Source organism: Hemibagrus wyckioides, linkage group LG17 (assembly GCF_019097595.1).
Source record: "Hemibagrus wyckioides isolate EC202008001 linkage group LG17, SWU_Hwy_1.0, whole genome shotgun sequence".
Classification (NCBI taxonomy): Eukaryota; Metazoa; Chordata; class Actinopteri; order Siluriformes; family Bagridae; genus Hemibagrus; species Hemibagrus wyckioides.
Window position 1 is genome coordinate 8458205 of NC_080726.1, and position 17485 is coordinate 8475689.

At 41.0% G+C, this 17485-nt stretch overlaps 1 protein-coding gene across 2 annotated transcripts in view; it reads left to right on the forward strand.

The window, feature by feature from the left end:
• agla (amylo-alpha-1, 6-glucosidase, 4-alpha-glucanotransferase a) overlaps positions 1-17334 on the forward strand; it is a 40798-nt gene extending 23464 nt beyond the window's left edge. Inside the window, exons 12-34 of one of the 2 annotated variants that reach the window (XM_058413295.1) lie at positions 1264-1451; positions 3411-3534; positions 5253-5416; positions 5803-5904; positions 6355-6510; positions 6748-6898; positions 8007-8131; positions 8571-8683; positions 9130-9264; positions 9468-9598; positions 9826-9962; positions 10373-10506; positions 11032-11207; positions 11400-11502; positions 11631-11856; positions 12881-12992; positions 13171-13306; positions 14164-14276; positions 14353-14564; positions 14688-14785; positions 14885-14972; positions 15082-15215; positions 16747-17334. In XM_058413295.1, the coding sequence (XP_058269278.1) occupies positions 1264-1451; positions 3411-3534; positions 5253-5416; positions 5803-5904; positions 6355-6510; positions 6748-6898; positions 8007-8131; positions 8571-8683; positions 9130-9264; positions 9468-9598; positions 9826-9962; positions 10373-10506; positions 11032-11207; positions 11400-11502; positions 11631-11856; positions 12881-12992; positions 13171-13306; positions 14164-14276; positions 14353-14564; positions 14688-14785; positions 14885-14972; positions 15082-15215; positions 16747-16864 (3176 nt within the window). In that variant the 3' untranslated portion in view covers positions 16865-17334. Of the gene's footprint in view, positions 1-1263; positions 1452-2473; positions 2598-3410; positions 3535-5252; positions 5417-5802; positions 5905-6354; positions 6511-6747; positions 6899-8006; positions 8132-8570; positions 8684-9129; positions 9265-9467; positions 9599-9825; positions 9963-10372; positions 10507-11031; positions 11208-11399; positions 11503-11630; positions 11857-12880; positions 12993-13170; positions 13307-14163; positions 14277-14352; positions 14565-14687; positions 14786-14884; positions 14973-15081; positions 15216-16746 lie in introns of both variants that reach the window. The other variant, XM_058413294.1, reaches the window with a different exon arrangement.
• The last annotated feature ends 151 nt before the right edge of the window (positions 17335-17485 follow it).

Below are 17485 nucleotides of genomic sequence, written 5' to 3' on the forward strand. Positions count from 1 at the left end.
TTGAGAGAGAGAGAGTGTGTGTATGTGTGTGTCTGAGAGAGAGAGAGTGTGTGTATGTGTGTGTCTGTGTCTGTGTGTAAAAGAGAGTGTGTGTGTGTGTGTGTGAGAGACTGTGTGGGTGTCTGTGTAAAAGAGAGATTGTGTGTGTGTGTATGTGAGAGAGAGAGAGTGTGTGTGTGTGTGTATGTGAGAGAGAGAGAGTGTGTGTATGTGTGTGTCTGTGTCTGTGTGTAAAAGAGAGTGTGTGTGTGTGTGTGTGTGAGAGACTGTGTGGGTGTCTGTGTAAAAGAGAGATTGTGTGTGTGTGTATGTGAGAGAGAGAGAGAGAGAGAGTGTGTGTGAGGTTGTGTGTGTGTTTGGGAGAGAGAGAGAGAGTGTGTATGTGTGTGTCTGAGAGAGAGAGAGTGTGTGTATGTGTGTGTCTGAGAGAGAGAGAGTGTGTGTATGTGTGTGTCTGAGAGAGAGAGAGTGTGTGTATGTGTGTGTCAGAGAGAGAGAGTGTGTGTATGTGTGTGTCTGAGAGAGAGAGAGTGTGTGTATGTGTGTGTCTGAGAGAGAGAGAGTGTGTGTATGTGTGTGTCTGAGAGAGAGAGAGTGTGTGTATGTGTGTATGTGTGTGTCTGAGAGAGAGAGAGTGTGTGTATGTGTGTGTCTGAGAGAGAGAGAGTGTGTGTATGTGTGTGTCTGAGAGAGAGAGAGTGTGTGTATGTGTGTGTCTGAGAGAGAGAGAGTGTGTGTATGTGTGTATGTGTGTGTCTGAGAGAGAGAGTGTGTGTGTGTCTGTGTCTGTGTGTAAAAGAGAGTGTGTGTGTATGTGAGAGACTGTGTGGGTGTCTGTGTAAAAGAGAGATTGTGTGTGTGTGTGTGTCTGAGAGAGAGAGAGTGTGTGTATGTGTGTATGTGTGTGTCTGAGAGAGAGAGAGTGTGTGTATGTGTGTGTCTGAGAGAGAGAGAGAGTGTGTGTATGTGTGTGTCTGAGAGAGAGAGAGTGTGTGTATGTGTGTGTCTGTGTGTAAAAGAGAGTGTGTGTGTATGTGAGAGACTGTGTGGGTGTCTGTGTAAAAGAGAGATTGTGTGTGTGTGTATGTGAGAGAGAGAGAGAGAGAGTGTGTGTGAGGTTGTGTGTGTGTTTGGGAGAGAGAGAGAGTGTGTGTAAGAGCGTGCGTGTGTGTAAGAGCTACAGGTTTAATGAATTTCTCCACACCTTTGTCGGTCAGCATGCCACATTTCCCTTGATTGCTCTGATCTCCTGCTGTATTTCAGGCTCTAACGTCTACATCAGGAGAGAGCTGATCTGTTGGGGAGACAGCGTGAAGCTTCGGTACGGCAATAAGCCTGAGGACTGTCCCTATCTGTGGGCACACATGCAGAAATACACAGAGATCACGGCTACGTATTTCACCGGAGTCCGTCTCGATAACTGCCACTCTACACCACTGCATGTAGCTGAGGTACACACACACACACACACACACACACAAACACTGAAGGCTTTACTATAAGCTACATAAACACGACCGGATCAGGAACACGATTAGAGTTGTGTAAACATTATCCTGCTACTCTACACACAAAACTTCAGCTTTAGTTTATTCGTGTTCAGCATTATATCCTTCACCACAGTCCCATCTATCATTCCTCTCAGCTTTTTCTATCTTTTTTAAAAGTTGCATTTAAATCTGATGTACTGTAGCAAATGCATCTGTATGTAAGAGTCTATAATGGTGTACATGACCACAACATTTTATCAGCAGTAGAGCTACACTGGACACCAGAACATCACACGATGACAAGATCATTTTATTTCCCCTAAGTAATCATTTCTTTCTTTCTTTCTTTCTTTCTTTCTTTCTTTCTTTCTTTCTTTCTTTCTTTCTTTCTTTCTTTCTTTCTTTCTTTCTTTCTTTCTTTTTCTTTCTTTCTTTCTTTCTTTCTTTCTTTCTTTCTTTCTTTCTTTCTTTCTTTCTTTCTTTCTTTCTTTTTCTTTCTTTCTTTCTTTCTTTCTTTCTTTCTTTCTTTCTTTCTTTCTTTCTTTTTCTTTCTTTCTTTCTTTCTTTCTTTCTTTCTTTGATATTTCTTAAGTAATCTAGGATTGGTGTAAATATCCATCATGTTCAGCTCCTTTCCACACAGGAATCTGTCTTCTCCCTTTTTACTCTACAGATTCTAATCTACACAATTCACAATTTTCCACAAGATGAGGAAATCACTGTCTTGGCAGAAAATGTTATTATTATTATTATTATTATTTTATTGCTATTATTATTATTTTTATTATTATAATTAGTAGTAAAGTTTGTTTATTTATTTATTAAATTTTAATTTTAAATTTTTTAATATATATATATATATATATATATATATATATATACACATATATATTAACAAAAAATATCTGGGGTCAGAGAGTGTAGCGGTGTGTATGTGTGTAAAGAAGTGTTGTGGACAGTGACGGAGTGTTCTCACTCTGCAGGCCATGCTGTTTGCGGCCCGGGCGGTCAGACCCGATCTGTATGTCATAGCTGAGCTCTTTACAGGCAGCGAGCTGCTTGACAATGTGTTTGTAAACCGGCTGGGAATAACCAGTCTGATCCGAGGTACTGCAGGGATGGACTGTGTGTGTGTGTGTTTGTGTGTTTGCATGTGGCCTTGTCCTAACAGAGTCTCTGTGTGTCTTTTGTCTCCTCTCTCCTGTCTATTTCACCACTTTCTGCTTGTCCTCCTTCCCTTTTTCTCGATCATCCATCTAAACACACTGACACCATTCCGCTTGTTTTTCACACTTGTGTTTTTCACGCTCTCTCCTCTCACTCACTCAAACTCATCCCCTGCTCTTCTTTCCTTCATTTCTATACGTCTCTCTCTTCCTGTCACTCATTCTTCTTTTTTTCTTGTCTTTTTTTATCTCCATCTTTCTTAATTTTTCTCTTTCTTTTTTGTTACCACTCTTCTTCTTTTTCCATGGCTTCTCTCTCTCTCTCTCTCTCTCACACACACACACACACACACACACACTACACACTCATTCTCTCTCTCTTTCTCTTTTTTGCTGTTTCAATGTCTCTCTCTTTCACTCGCTCTCTTTCCCTTTTTCACTCTCTCTCTCTCTCCCCCTCTCCCCCCCACACACTCTTTTTCACTCTCTCTCTCTCTCTCTCTCTCCCTCCCTCCCTCTCTCTCTCTCTCTCTCTTTCTCTGTCTCTCACACACACACACACACACACTCTCTCTCTCTCTCTGTTTTTTTGCTGTCTCTCTCTCTCTCTCTTTCTCTGTCTCACACACACACACACACACACACACCTCTCCTTTTCACTCTCTCTCTTTCTCTTTTTTTGCTGTCTCTCTCTCTCTCTCTCTCTCGCTCTCTCTCTCTGCTGCTCCTAACCCCTGACCATGCGGTGTTGTAGTTCATGTTGGCTGCAGCACGCTCCATCAGACCCGACCTGTACGTGGTGGCTGAGCTCTTCACAGGCAGCGAGGAGCTCGACAATGTGTTTGTCACTAGACTAGGAATCTCCTCCCTTATCAGAGGTATAACTTTTACCTTCAATCAAGTCCAGTGTAACTGTTTACTGTTATAAGGAAATGTAAATTATTTCTACCTGTACTGGAGTTATATTGCATTTACTGTCAAGCAGTTTAAAATACATTTACATATCTTAGACCCTATTAATAAAAATCTGCAGTATTTCCATCAGAGTCCATAATATCATGATTTCATTCTGCCTACAAAAAGGAGGTTATATTTATTAATGTTATATAAAAATAATGAAATAATGGTCTAATGGTTAAATGGGTGAGGTTGAATTAAATGAAAGATTAAATATACACAAAGCTCCGCCCTCAAAATATTCTGGTTGCTCAACTAGTTAGTTTTAGCAAGACATCAGTCATGACATCACTTTCTAGCACACTCGGACTTTCAGCTGCGTTCAAAATCGCAGAAGTTGACAAAATCCAAGCAAGTTCTGTGATATGGAGGAAATTTTCAGTCAAATTCTACCAAGATGCATCGTGTGATGTCACATTCAGCCAAAACCCTCTTCTACTCATGTGCGTCAAAAATAAAACGGCTATAATAGAAAGTAATTACATACACCGATCAGGCATAACATTATGAGCAGTGAGAGGTGAAGTGAATAACACTGATGATCTCCTCATCATGGCACCTAGTTAGTTAGTGGGTGGGATATATTAGGCAGCAAGTGAACAGGAAAAATGGGCAAGTGTAAGGATTTGAGCGAGGTTGACGAAGGGCCAGATTGTGATGGCTAGACGACTGGATCAGAGCATCTCCAAAACTGCAGCTCTTGTGGGGACTAGCAAAAGAGGAACTAATGCGATATCAGTGGTCATAATGTTATGCCTGATTATTGTATGTGTATTAAATGAAAATGAGTTTTAAATAAGATTCATGTGCATGCAAGTCGTGTTCCACAAAACACTGCAAAAAATAGCAAATGAATCCTGAAGGGTTTGCGAAATGAGTGTTTGGGGCGTGTCTAGAAAATGTATTTAAAGGGGACAAGTAATAAATACAACCACAATTCTTGACCAGAAAGCAGGTTTTAGCTTTTTTTACCTGCTTAGTAATCTAGTAAGTTTAAACTAATAGTTTTTAACAAGTTATATTAGAGATTATTGCACCGTTAACTGAGATAAATAGCTTAATATAAGCTAATTTAGCGCATAGCTAATCCAGCCAATGATTCTTTTAGCAGTGTCGTTTTTATCTCATCATTTTGGATGCAATGAAATACAATTAGCCTCATGACATCATTACCACTGCTGTAAATATCTGGTTTTAGGATGAACACAGCAGCCTGAGTGGAGTTTTTAAAAATGGAGAGAGTCTTTCACTCTGTCACACTAATACAGCTAACAGCAACTGGACGCGTGAATTTTAGCATGATGTGGGTTTTTTGCGATTGCGATTAGCTTTGCTTCTGTAGAGTTCCTTTAACACAGCATGTTGATATGTTTTGCACTTGAGCTAGCCGTTTTTTAAAGAGTGATGCTGAAGTGATGCTGATTTTGGTTATTCAGGTATAATATGTTCTTGTAGAATCTAGAATAAGGCCAGAAAGATACAGAATACTGTTCTGAATGAATTACATCATCCAAAACCTTCAGGATATTTATTAAATTTAGTTATGTCTTTATACTAGCCTGTATGTTGACCTCTGTATGACCCTTTATAGTGTAAGAATTGTTCATTTTCTGTGTGTGTGTGTGTGTGTGTGTGACAGAGGCGATGAGTGCCGGAGACAGTCATGAGGAGGGTAGGTTGGTGTACCGTTATGGTGGAGAGCCTGTAGGAGCCTTCATGCAGCCCACGCTTCGTCCTCTGGTGCCCTGCATCGCCCATGCCATGTTCCTGGACATCACACACGACAACGAATGTCCCATCCAGGTAACACAGTGCTGATTAGGAAGGAAGCACATCGGTTTAACCAGCAAATGAACAGATTTGATATAGAAATTGATTCAGACAGGGTAAAGGTCACAGCAAGTGATTCTTGCAGTTTCTGCAATAGTTTCCCTTCAGGTTCCTTCCTGTTTGAAAAGAATTACTGTACTTCAGTTTTACTACACAAATAACAACCGCTCAGTTTATACATCACTACATTTGCACAGTTCAGATATTTTTTTTTTATTTCTTATTCATTTCTTTGTGTCTGTGTCTCTTTGTTGCTGTGGCTGTGTGTGTCTCTGTGTGTGTGTCTGTCTCTGTGTGTGTGTCTGTCTCTCTGTGTGTGTGTGTGTCTGTCTGTGTGTGTGTGTGTGTGTGTATTGCAGATCCGCTCTGCATACGACTCGTTGCCTAGCTCTGCTATCGTCTCTATGGCCTGCTGTGCCACAGGTAGCACTCGAGGGTATGACGAGTTCGTACCTCATCAGGTAAGCTCTCACTCCTCACTACACAGCATGAGACTCCAGCTCCTTTCACTTTTCACAGGGGGCTCAAAAGTACAAAGTAAACACAAATATACACAAAAAACAGCTTATAGAACCTATGTTTAACATGAGTTTATTTCCATACCTGCTTTTCCTTCCAGCCGAATTAAGGACATGTTCATATCACAGAGTTGGAGTGATTTTGCCTAAGCTTTAAAAGATTTAAAAATTCTGATCTTTTAGAAATCAGATCTAATCAGCTTCTAAAAAAGTGTCCTATTTAGCAAGTTCCTATTTAGCTTTTATTTAGAAAGTTTCTGTGCAGCTTGTAGTAAAGTAAAGAAGGCGACCAAAAGCTGGATCCAGAAACCCAATGCAGTCAGAAGTGGAATGTCACGCTTATTACACAGATCGAGGCGTGTAACTCGGTGTGTACATGTTACTGTGGAACAGATCTCAGTGGTAACCGAGGAGCGCTTTTATCAGAAGTGGAACCCACAAGCCAAGCAGCCCAGGCCCGGGCAAGTCAATCTGCAGACGGGCATCATAGCCGGCAAACTGGCTCTGAACCGCCTGCACCAGGAGCTTGCAGCTAACGGCTTCAACCAGGTGAGTACACAGAGTGTATACCTGTGTGTGTGTGTGTGTGTGTGTGTGTGTGTGCGTATAAGATTTTCCCTCCTCATGTTGTAGATGTACCTATGAGTGTGTTCATGCTTCCAAGATTTCTTGAGCTGTTAATGAGCTAGTGTATAACAGTGTTTATATGATGATCCACATGCATGGGAATGAGTGTGTGTGTCTTTCAGTGTGTGATGCATGTGCTTGTGTGTGCGCTCTGTGTAGGTGTTCGTGGATCAGGTGGATGAAGACATTGTTGCCGTGACTCGTCACTCTCCGAGTTCACACCAGTCGGTCGTGGCTGTGTCTCGCACCGCATTCCGCAACCCCAAACACCACCAGTACGCTCTCGAGGTTCCACCCATGTTCATCCCAGGTGAGTCTCTGAAACACGGAATGTCACAGAACAGTTTACAAGCAGCACCAGTGATGGTAGCTGGGGGCATGCTGTTATAGAAAAATAATAACAGCATGGACTCAGTGGAGTTACAACCCCAAAGTTGAATATTTTCCAATGACGGCTTCATATACACTGATCAGGCATAACATTATGAGCAGTGACAGGTGAAGTGAATAAGACTGATGATCTCCTCATCATGGCACCTGTTAGTGGGTGGGATATATTATGTGTTAGAAGCAGGAAAAATGGGCAAGTTTGACAAGGGACAAATTGTGATGTCTAGTTGACTGGATCAGAGCATCTCTAAAACTGCAGCTCTTTTGGGGTGTTCCCGGTCTGCAGTGGTCAGTATCTATCAAAAGTGCTTTAATGAAGGAAAAGTGGATGGCAGAGTGCGTGTGCAGGATAATGTGCTGTGCCACAAAGCAAAAATGCTTCAGGAATGGTTTGATGAGCACAACGAGTTTGAGGTGGCCTCCAAATTCCTCACATCTCAATCCAATCGATCATCTGTGGGATGTGCAGAACAAACAAGTCTGATCCATGGAGGCCCTAACTCGCAACTTACAGAACTTCTGCTCCTACCATCTTGGTGCCAGATTCCACAGCACACCTTCAGGAATCTAGTGGAGTCCATGGACCAACACAATGGACCAACACAATATTAGACAGGCGGTCATAATGTTATGCCTGATCGGTGAACCACAGTAATTTGCCTACAATAGGAAATTGTCTAAAAAATATATAGTAAAATTTCCACAAAGCAAGTTGATCCTTGTTCTTATGTTGCAGCAGTTACAGAATCATTCCTTCACCATCCTCTGCTGCCTAAAAAATACAGTGCCGACACTGCAGACTCCTTCCAAAGATGCTAAATAATCTCATAGAAAACCTCATTATCAGTGATCACACATGTGCATTATTATAAACCTGTGATTTGTCACACTACTGTCAGAGCTGATGTCCAATCAGAATCTAGAATTCAACAGCACTGTGGTATAAATAGCAAATAATGTTTTTATTTGTTTCGAAACTGATCTCCATTTCTCCTCATAACTTCTCTCGTCTCTTTTCCCTCTGTCAGGTAAGATAGAGGAGGTGGTGTTAGAGGCCCGAACAGTAGAGACTCAAGCCGGCTCCTACCAAAAAGATGAGAAGAGCATTAACGGCTTTCCCGAGTTCACGGTGGAGATTAAAGAGCACATCCAGGTTTGAGCTGTGGCTATGATCACATAATAACACAGAGTGAAAATCACACATCTCTCAATCACAGCAGTCTTCATCCTCTTCCCACATGGATCTGTCACCTGTAGCCTGAATTAGGAATAAAAATAGGCTACTTGCCTGAATGTAAAAATAGGCCACTCATTTGAGACCGGTTGAAGTTTTTCTTTTAATAAACTATAATTGTAATTGTGCAGTAAATGCACTAGAGGGCTCTAAAGAGTAACTTCCTGCTCTTGACATGCTGGTTGATATTCTTCATATTATTACTAAAAAGACTCATGAGGTGTTAGCAGCTATATTATGACAGTCTTGTCGTTGCAAATTATATCCCGTAATCCAGTTACAGTTTTTAGAGCAGTAGTCACTCAGTCAGACCTCAGTGATGTAGTGTACTCAGTGTGTGTGTGTGTGTGTGTCTCAGCTGAAGGACAGCCGTGTGGTGAAGCAGGCTGGTGTGACATCACGAGGCCGCAGCGAGTTTGTGCAGGAGATCGTCTTTGAGCGCCTCACGCCCGGCAGCGTCATCGCTTTCAGGTTCCGAAAATAATACAGATTATATTTACACGCTTTCTCTATATAGACATGTGTTGGCTGATTTTCTGCAACTTCTAGTATCAGGTTTTATATAGGAAAGAATGATTTTCCTTAGATTGCTGTATACACCGATCAGGCATAACATAACCCTATGACCACTGAGAGGTTAAGTGAGTAACACTGATTATCTTCTCATCATGGCACCTGTTAGTGGGTGGGATATATTAGGCAGCAAGTGAACATTTTGTCCTCAGAGTTGATGTGTTAGAAGCAGGAAAAATGGACAAGTGTAAGGATCTGAGTGACCAACCTGTCATGACTAGACAACTGGTTTATATATAATGTATATTATGTGTATATATTAGTATTTAATGAACTATGCTGTGCATTTAATACCACGTACAGGTGAATATTATTATTATTGTTATTATTATTATCTTTTGCAGAGTAAGTTTAGATCCGAAGGCACAGGAGCTTGTGGGGTTTTTGAGGAGTCACCTTGTTCAGTTTAACCCTGAGTACAAAGCAGGAAGTGTGCTGGACCAGAACGCTCCACCCATCCTGAAGATCTCACTGAGCCAGTAAGTGACACACACACACACACACACTCAAGCTTTGTGAAACAATGGCTGCCAATCAACTTCATGTTTAAAAACATATATGAACCTTTACTTATTGTCCGTATTCCGTTACGTATTTAAACATCATCTGAAGAAGATACTGAAGGATAAAAGAGAGAATGAAAGGGATAAAGACTAAAACTATATGTTTTGCTCATGTGCAGGATCATGGAGAAGCTGACTCTGGCTGATCTGAATGTGCTGTTGTTCCGCTGTGATGAAGAGGAGAAGGAGGACGGAGGTGGCTGTTATAACATCCCTGGATGGACAACCCTCAAGTACGCTGGCCTGCAAGGTACAGCCAAGGCCTAGCCAAAATATATCCTATGTCCTAAAATATATGAGAAATTTTTGTCTGTTGTTTCTTTTAGTCATAAAGGCCACAGGTTTGCTCAGGATAGAACAAAAAAAAGTTAAAGGACTGCGGTTTTAGAAATTCTCTATATTATTAATGCCCCTGATTAACTGTAATGTTACAGCGTGTCAGATGCTGTCTCTGAGGTATGTGTATTTCACACACAGGCCTGATTTCAGTCATGGCTGACATACGACCTAAGAACGACCTGGGACATCCTTTCTGTGATAACCTGAGGCAGGGAGACTGGATGATCGACTATGTCAGTAACCGACTGGTGGCTCGCAAAGGAACCCTTGGAGAGGTGAGGGCTCCAAGACCCAAGTTTAAAAAGGTTCAATGGCGTGTTAAGGCCGACCTTTGGCCGAGCCATTGAACCTTTTTAAACTTGGGTCTCGGGTTACATTTGCAGTGAATGGAAGTTACTTGTACTGCATTGTTAGTATTATTTATTAATGCAACAAATTTGTATTTTAATAGAAAGCATGGAAAACATGTCTGATTGGGCTGAGCAGGAGAATGTCTTATGTTAAAGGAAAGCCAATTTAATTTGCAATAAAAGCAACAAATAACAGTGGAAAAAACAGATGGAAAACTTGACTAAAAAACAAGTCTAAGAGAAATGACATCCTCACCACTTTATGTAACTTTAAAAAACATTTAAGGATTATTCCAAGGTAAATTTAATGTAATATAATTCTTTGCTCTCTGCAGGTGGGTCAGTGGTTCGCAGCCATGTTTGGCTACCTGAAACACATCCCTCGCTACCTCATCCCCTGCTACTTCGACGCCATCCTGGTCGGAGCGTACACCAAAGCCCTAGACGTTGCCTTCAGACAGATGTCACCGTGAGTCTCTTATTATGTTAACTAACCGAATTTTACATCAACAGCAATGCATTACAGTATGATAAAAATGTACATTATTTGTACAGTCAGAATAAATATACACCAGATGCAAATTTTAGCAGTAAAGCATCAGGTGTATAGAAAATGTGTTCACACACAGCTCATTTGTCAGAATGTGAGTAAATCAGCAGTGTGTAGTGAGCATGGGCCAGTAGAGTTCATGGACTTTTTATAGCTAGCTGCCTAACATTCATTATCTGAATGTACTTGGAAAGACCAGCTCCTGGATTTATTCATTCAATAGAGACAAAGAACAAAAATTTTTGCAGTGCATGTTTAATGCAACTTGTAATGAATTTAAATTGATGATTGAAAGTATAGCAATGTAAGAAAATTATATACTGAGTTTAATATTTGCCAAAATCATGTTTATACAAATGTTCTAGACTTTTAAGCTCGGTGATTATGGTGTTAAAAGTGTGTCTTCGTGTGTGTGTGTTTTGTGTGTGTGAATGTGTATGTTAGTTTTGTGCAGGATGGTTCATCCTTTGTACGTTTGCTGGCCCTGGGTTCACTCCAAATGTGTGGTGTGGGTCGTGTTCCTGCTCTTCCAGCACTCTCACCTGCGCTGCATGATGTCCCACGACGCACAAACGAGATCACCAAGCAGGAAGAACAGTATTGCGTCTCCATGGCAGCAGGTGACTTAGCAACACTTTCTCGTTTTGCATTACAATCACAGATATTATGCATGTATAATTTTTGGTGCTGCCTCAACCCTGATCAGGTTAAAGTACTGAAGATGAGCGAGTTTTAGGAATTAGATAGGAATAAGGTTCTGTCTATCAGCACACAATAGGTGATGGATTTCTGGCTCATTCACATTTCGACAGGCTTGCCTCATTTCTCTGCTGGAATTTTCCGCTGCTGGGGCAGAGACACGTTTATCGCCCTGCGAGGTCTCATGCTGCTCACTGGTCGTCACCTGGAGGCCAGGTAATCTACAGCAGGCTTAATAAATCCATCCCAAAATACTGCTAGAAGCCACTGATTATTCTGTGGCCTGGGGATGTGTAGACACACGTTATTAAAAGTTCAGGTTTCAAATTCTCTGTCTCTCTCAGGAACATCATCCTGTCCTTCGCTGGCACTCTGAGGCACGGTCTGATCCCCAACCTGCTTGGTGAGGGCATAGCGGCACGATATAACTGCCGTGATGCTGTGTGGTGGTGGCTGCAGTGTATTCAGGATTACTGCACCATCGTGCCTGACGGAGTGGCCATCCTCCAGTGCCCTGTCTCCAGGATGTACCCTACAGATGATGCATTGCCTCAGGCACCAGGCACTGTGGTGAGAAACAGACACACACACACACACAGATGTAGGAAGTATAATGTGGGTGTAGTGTGTATGATGTAGGTGTAGTATTGGTTAGTGTATAGGAGATGTACATAATATAAGTATTTACATAATATATATGTAATATGTAATAATAAGTATAATATATGAGATAACGTGGGTGTAGTATGTATAATGTGGGTGTAGTATGTATGATGCCGGTCTAGTATGTATATATGATGCAGGTCTAGTATGCAAGATGAGGGTCTAGTATGCATATTGTGGGTCTAGTATGCATGATGCCTGTATACATGGTGAGGGTCTAGTGTGCATGGTGAGGGTCTAGTGTGCATGATGTGGGTTTTGTATGCATGATGTCAGTCTAGTATGCATGGTGATGGTCTAGTGTGCATGATGTGGGTTTAGTATGCCTGATGCGGGTCTAGTGTGCATGATGTTGGTCTAGTATGCATGATGCCTGTATGCATGGTGAGGGTCTAGTGTGCATGATGTTGGTCTAGTATGCATGATGCCTATATGCATGGTGAGGGTCTAGTATGCATATTGTGGGTCTAGTATGCATGATGCCTGTATACATGGTGAGGGTCTAGTGTGCATGGTGAGGGTCTAGTGTGCATGATGTGGGTTTTGTATGCATGATGTCAGTCTAGTATGCATGGTGAGGGTCTAGTATGCATGATGCCTGTATGCATGGTGATGGTCTAGTGTGCATGATGTGGGTTTAGTATGCCTGATGCGGGTCTAGTGTGCATGATGTTGGTCTAGTATGCATGATGCCTGTATGCATGGTGAGGGTCTAGTGTGCATGGTGATGGTCTAGTGTGCATGATGTGGGTTTAGTATGCCTGATGCGGGTCTAGTATGCCTGATGCGGGTCTAGTATACATGATGCGGGTCTAGTATGCATGATGTGGGTCTAGTATGCCTGATGTGTGTCTAGTATGCATGATGTGGGTCTAGTATGCATGATGCCGGTGTAGTATGTGTGACTTTGTCCTGTGTTGTATGTGTACAGGATCAGCCTCTGTGTGACGTGATTCATGAAGCTCTCCAGCGCCACATGCAGGGCATTGAGTTCAGAGAACGAAACGCCGGCCCACAGATTGATCGCAACATGAGAGATGAAGGTGATCTATTTAACCATGTACTAAAACATGAACAATGTTTCAAAGAAAGCTTAGCATGATGTTCTCCATTAGCCCTCATTCATTGTCATGGTTCATTGTCATCTATTTCTGTATTACATTGTTGAATGTATGTAAATATTTCATTATATAAGATGTTTCTGCTACATTTTTCTGTCAGGATTCAACATTGTGGCCAAGGTGAATCCAGACACGGGCTTCGTGTACGGAGGAAATCGCTTCAACTGCGGCACATGGATGGATAAGATGGGCGAAAGTGAACGAGCTCGCAATAAAGGGATTCCTGCTACACCCAGGTAGATCACGTAACTCCCAAAGACATAGCTGCTAGAGAGAGTGAAATCATTTAGTTTTTTTCCTTGGTTTCTATGGTCTGCTTGATTTGTCTGCTCTTCACTGTAGCTTTATATGTGAGAGATCATGCTTTCTGTGTATCAGGATGATAATATTCATCACTTATCCTAGTTAGGGGTCATCCTGGAGCTGTGATTGGACAATGATTGCATTTCAGTGTGGCATGAGTGCAACATTCAGCATTTCACTCTAAATACATAAACTTGGGCTGATTGACTTTTACTAAGAGGAAATTAAAGAAGAGTAATGTTTTTTCTTTGTTTTGGTTGTGAAAATCAATCTCAATGTGAAATAACATAAGAGCAATAAAGTGAAGGTTTTGCTTTTTACTGTGGAGCATCGTGTTACCAATTAAAAATCAAGGTGTAGTATTGTGTAACAACTGTATATTCCATTTCACATTGCCTGCCTCCATATATGCTGGGCTTAACTGCTAATAAATAATTTTGTTGAGTGAGTATATTGGTAGGAGTATGCTGGACATGGATCTGGCCAGGAAGGCCGAAGAGGAGGTATATGGATGTAATAAACGAGGATATGAAGCTAGTGGGTGCAAGTGTTGAGGATGCAGAAGATAGGGATAGGTGGAGAGAGATGATTCGCTGTGGCCACCCCTGAAGGGAAAAGCCGAAAGAAGAAGAAGAAGTTCATATAAGGAAGCCTAGTTGATGTGGATAGATGCTGACTGGAAAGAATGAACATCCATGTGTCCAACTCTAAGACAGTCCGAGCCCATTGTGGTCACTTCTCAGTTTGAGTGCCTGATGCTGATGAGTGCATGCTTGTGTTACTGTGACAGGGATGGCTCGGCTGTGGAGATCGTGGGTCTGTGTAAATCAGCCGTGCGCTGGCTGGTGGAGCTCCATAAATGGGGTCTGTTCCCTCACAGCACCATGACCATCCAAAGAGACGGTGAGAACACGACACACTCCAACATACGGCTGTTTGTAGCTTCAGTATTAAATGTACACTTCATTCCCTCCTCCAGGTAAACAACTCACAGTGTCCTACGAAGAGTGGAACAGAAAGATCCAGGACAACTTTGAGAAAATGTTCTACGTGTCTCACGACCCAGACGACCCCAATGAGAAGCATCCTGAGCTGGTCCATAAGAGGGGGATTTATAAGGACAGCTGTGGAGCCTCGAGCCCATGGTGCGATTACCAGCTCAGACCCAACTTCACCATCGCCATGGTGGTGGTAAGACCTCCAGACTGAGACTGATTTTTTTTTTTTTTTTTTTTTTTTTTTTTTAAACTTGGTCTTTAAGATGGTATTTAATTTTGTTATTAGTATCATCAGTTACTCTTTTATTCTCTTTAGGCACCCGAGTTGTTTACAGTGGAGAGGGCCTGGGAAGCTCTGAGTACCGCTGAAGAAAAGCTGCTTGGACCACTGGGAATGAAGACACTAGATCCAGAGTAAGACTTACTTCCTGTCACAGCTTTTTTTTTTTTTTTTTTTTTTTAACATAACCTTTTAACAGTCTCCTCTGACGATACATTATTTGTCTTAAACAGTGACATGGTTTACTGTGGCGTTTATGACAACTCACTCGACAACGATAACTACAACTTAGCCAAAGGCTTCAACTACCATCAAGGACCTGTAAGACAATCAGTTCTGCTTCATGATAGCTGATATCACATGATCTTATCATACTCCTTCCTTTTAATGGGATTCTGAACTTCATTCCATGGATTTATTCTTTACTCAGGAATGGCTTTGGCCGGTTGGATATTTCCTACGTGCCAAGTTATATTTTGCTAAGAAGCTTGGAAAGGAAACCTACGACAAGACGGTGTATCTGGTGAAGAATGTTCTCTCTCGCCATTTTGTTCATTTGGAAAGGTAATCATACTAGAACTTTGGAGCTCTGGAGCACATTTAGTTATTTTATATTGACTTTTATATTAATTTCTTATGCACTTTATGTGAACTAATATGTATTAATAGAACACTCAGTATTCTGCACAATCTTTTAAGCTAATCATCTTTAATATTCTTAGAAAAAAAGCAAACCTTAATGGCTCTTCGTCTTGTTTCTTAAAATTTATATATACACCTGTAAAACTGGGAGTCTCTTGAGACAGCTAGAACAGTTAACTAGCCAGAGAACCCCTGTTTAAGAGTGTATCATGTAGGCTTAGCTCTATAAAGCCTGATATAATTAACAGAATGTTTTATTTGAAGTGTTTACTGGGCCTTTAAACAAAAATATGTTTTTCTAACCATTCACACACATGATTTTTGTATCATATTTGATACATCAGGCATTTATCCCAAATTACTGACCACAACATTTTTTTTTTTTATTTTAGAACAAAAACAGAGGCTATTCAAACTTTTTACGACTTTTTTTTATTTTGCCTCGTCATAAACAATTTTTATCCTCGTTCAGGCGAATATGGACTTTACGTTTCACACAGTAGACATGTGAGAAGTGGTTAAAAACCCCCCCAGGGGCAGAAAACAAGATCCAAATTGTATACAACAGGCTTTTTTCTGGAAAGTATTGTTAATGTGGGTGGTGCAGAGGTTTCAGAAACTCATGTAGCAAATATGATACAATTGACATTATGGGGTTAGAAGACTTTACTTTTCACCTAGTAAAGAATAACACGCCATACTTTTTTGTGTTTGAAGGAGACGCCTGTGAAATAAATTAGCTGCCTCGTCAGTCTCGGATGTCTCAGGTTTAAACTTAATAAGATAAAAAAATTGCAGGTCATTAATAGAAAACTCCTCCATCTTGAAGACTGTCCAGTCTCAGAACACAGAATGGCCCAGGTTTATTATTTACTGTACCAAAAAAACAAACACTGACACTGGAGACTTCGTACAAAAAATACTACATTCAGTCATACATCATAACACAGAAGGAGTTAAGTGACTTCAAGTGCATATGAATAGATGTCGATGAGTTTGTTCTTCTGTCATGGCTAACACGTCACACTTACTGTTATAGCTGTAAGAGAACTATTGTTGGGCAACTAGGATGCTGAGAATAAGTGACACAGACTAACAATTTATCTAGCTAGCACATGAACAATTTAAGGCATGACGGAACTGCTAATCAGCATTTTCCTCAGATGTGTTTAATAAATTCTTAAGAAATCTGTTTGTATATCTATGATTATATTGCAGTTATACTTAGCATTGGATTTATATACTGACAAATCACTCAATAACTCTCAGCTATAGGAAAGCTTCAGTTTCTGAAGCTGTGAATACCACAAGAGTGAGAAAAGTGCTGTGAAAACAACCTCATCATTAGTTTCCCTCCTTTTATGTTAATATTTCTGCAGATCTTATTCAACAACTTGTGAATGTGAACACTGGTAGTTGAACCCTACTGTAGATAGCTGTGTTGTGTTTTCAGGTCCCCGTGGAGGGGTCTGCCAGAGCTGACGAATGAAAACGGTCAGTACTGTGCCTTCAGCTGCGAGACTCAGGCCTGGTCCATCGCCACTGTTCTGGAGGTCCTTCACGACTTTTAACGTTTCAGAGGCTTTTCAAAGTCTTCCAGAATATTTTCCCACCTTCTTGGAGCCAGTAGAAATGTTACACGGCTGTGAATGTGCACTGTGCGGTACGAAAATGAGCTCTGCCAGTATTTTTAACAATGTCTGATCCTCATTTTAACCTCCATCACATTTCCCCAATAATGTAATATCCCTCAACAACTAGAGCCACTTTAATAAGGAATGAAATCTCTGATTAATGGGATTGAATTCAAGCCTGATTGTCCTGTTGCTGTGTCTGTAGCTGTGTTACTGTGCTATCATGCTAGCGTCGGATGTATATGTTTACATAGTCTGTGAACTGCTGTTGTGTGTTTTTTGTCTTACATGTGAAAAGAAATGAGAGCATTGAGAGGGTTTTCATGATGTAGATCCATGTCCAGGTTTTCAGCATTGTAATAAACGGATCAGAAGAACTAATAAAAGAAATAAATTAATGTCTAAGAGGTGCAGAGAGTGTGGTGGCATTTTATTCTGCAAACACTACAGAAAATACTCTTTTATTAGTTGTGTCTCCATTTTTTTTTTGTTAGGTGAGAGCAGGAAAGTCTAGTTTAAGTACAAGTGCTCTTCTCTGTTTTGATGACGATGTGGTAT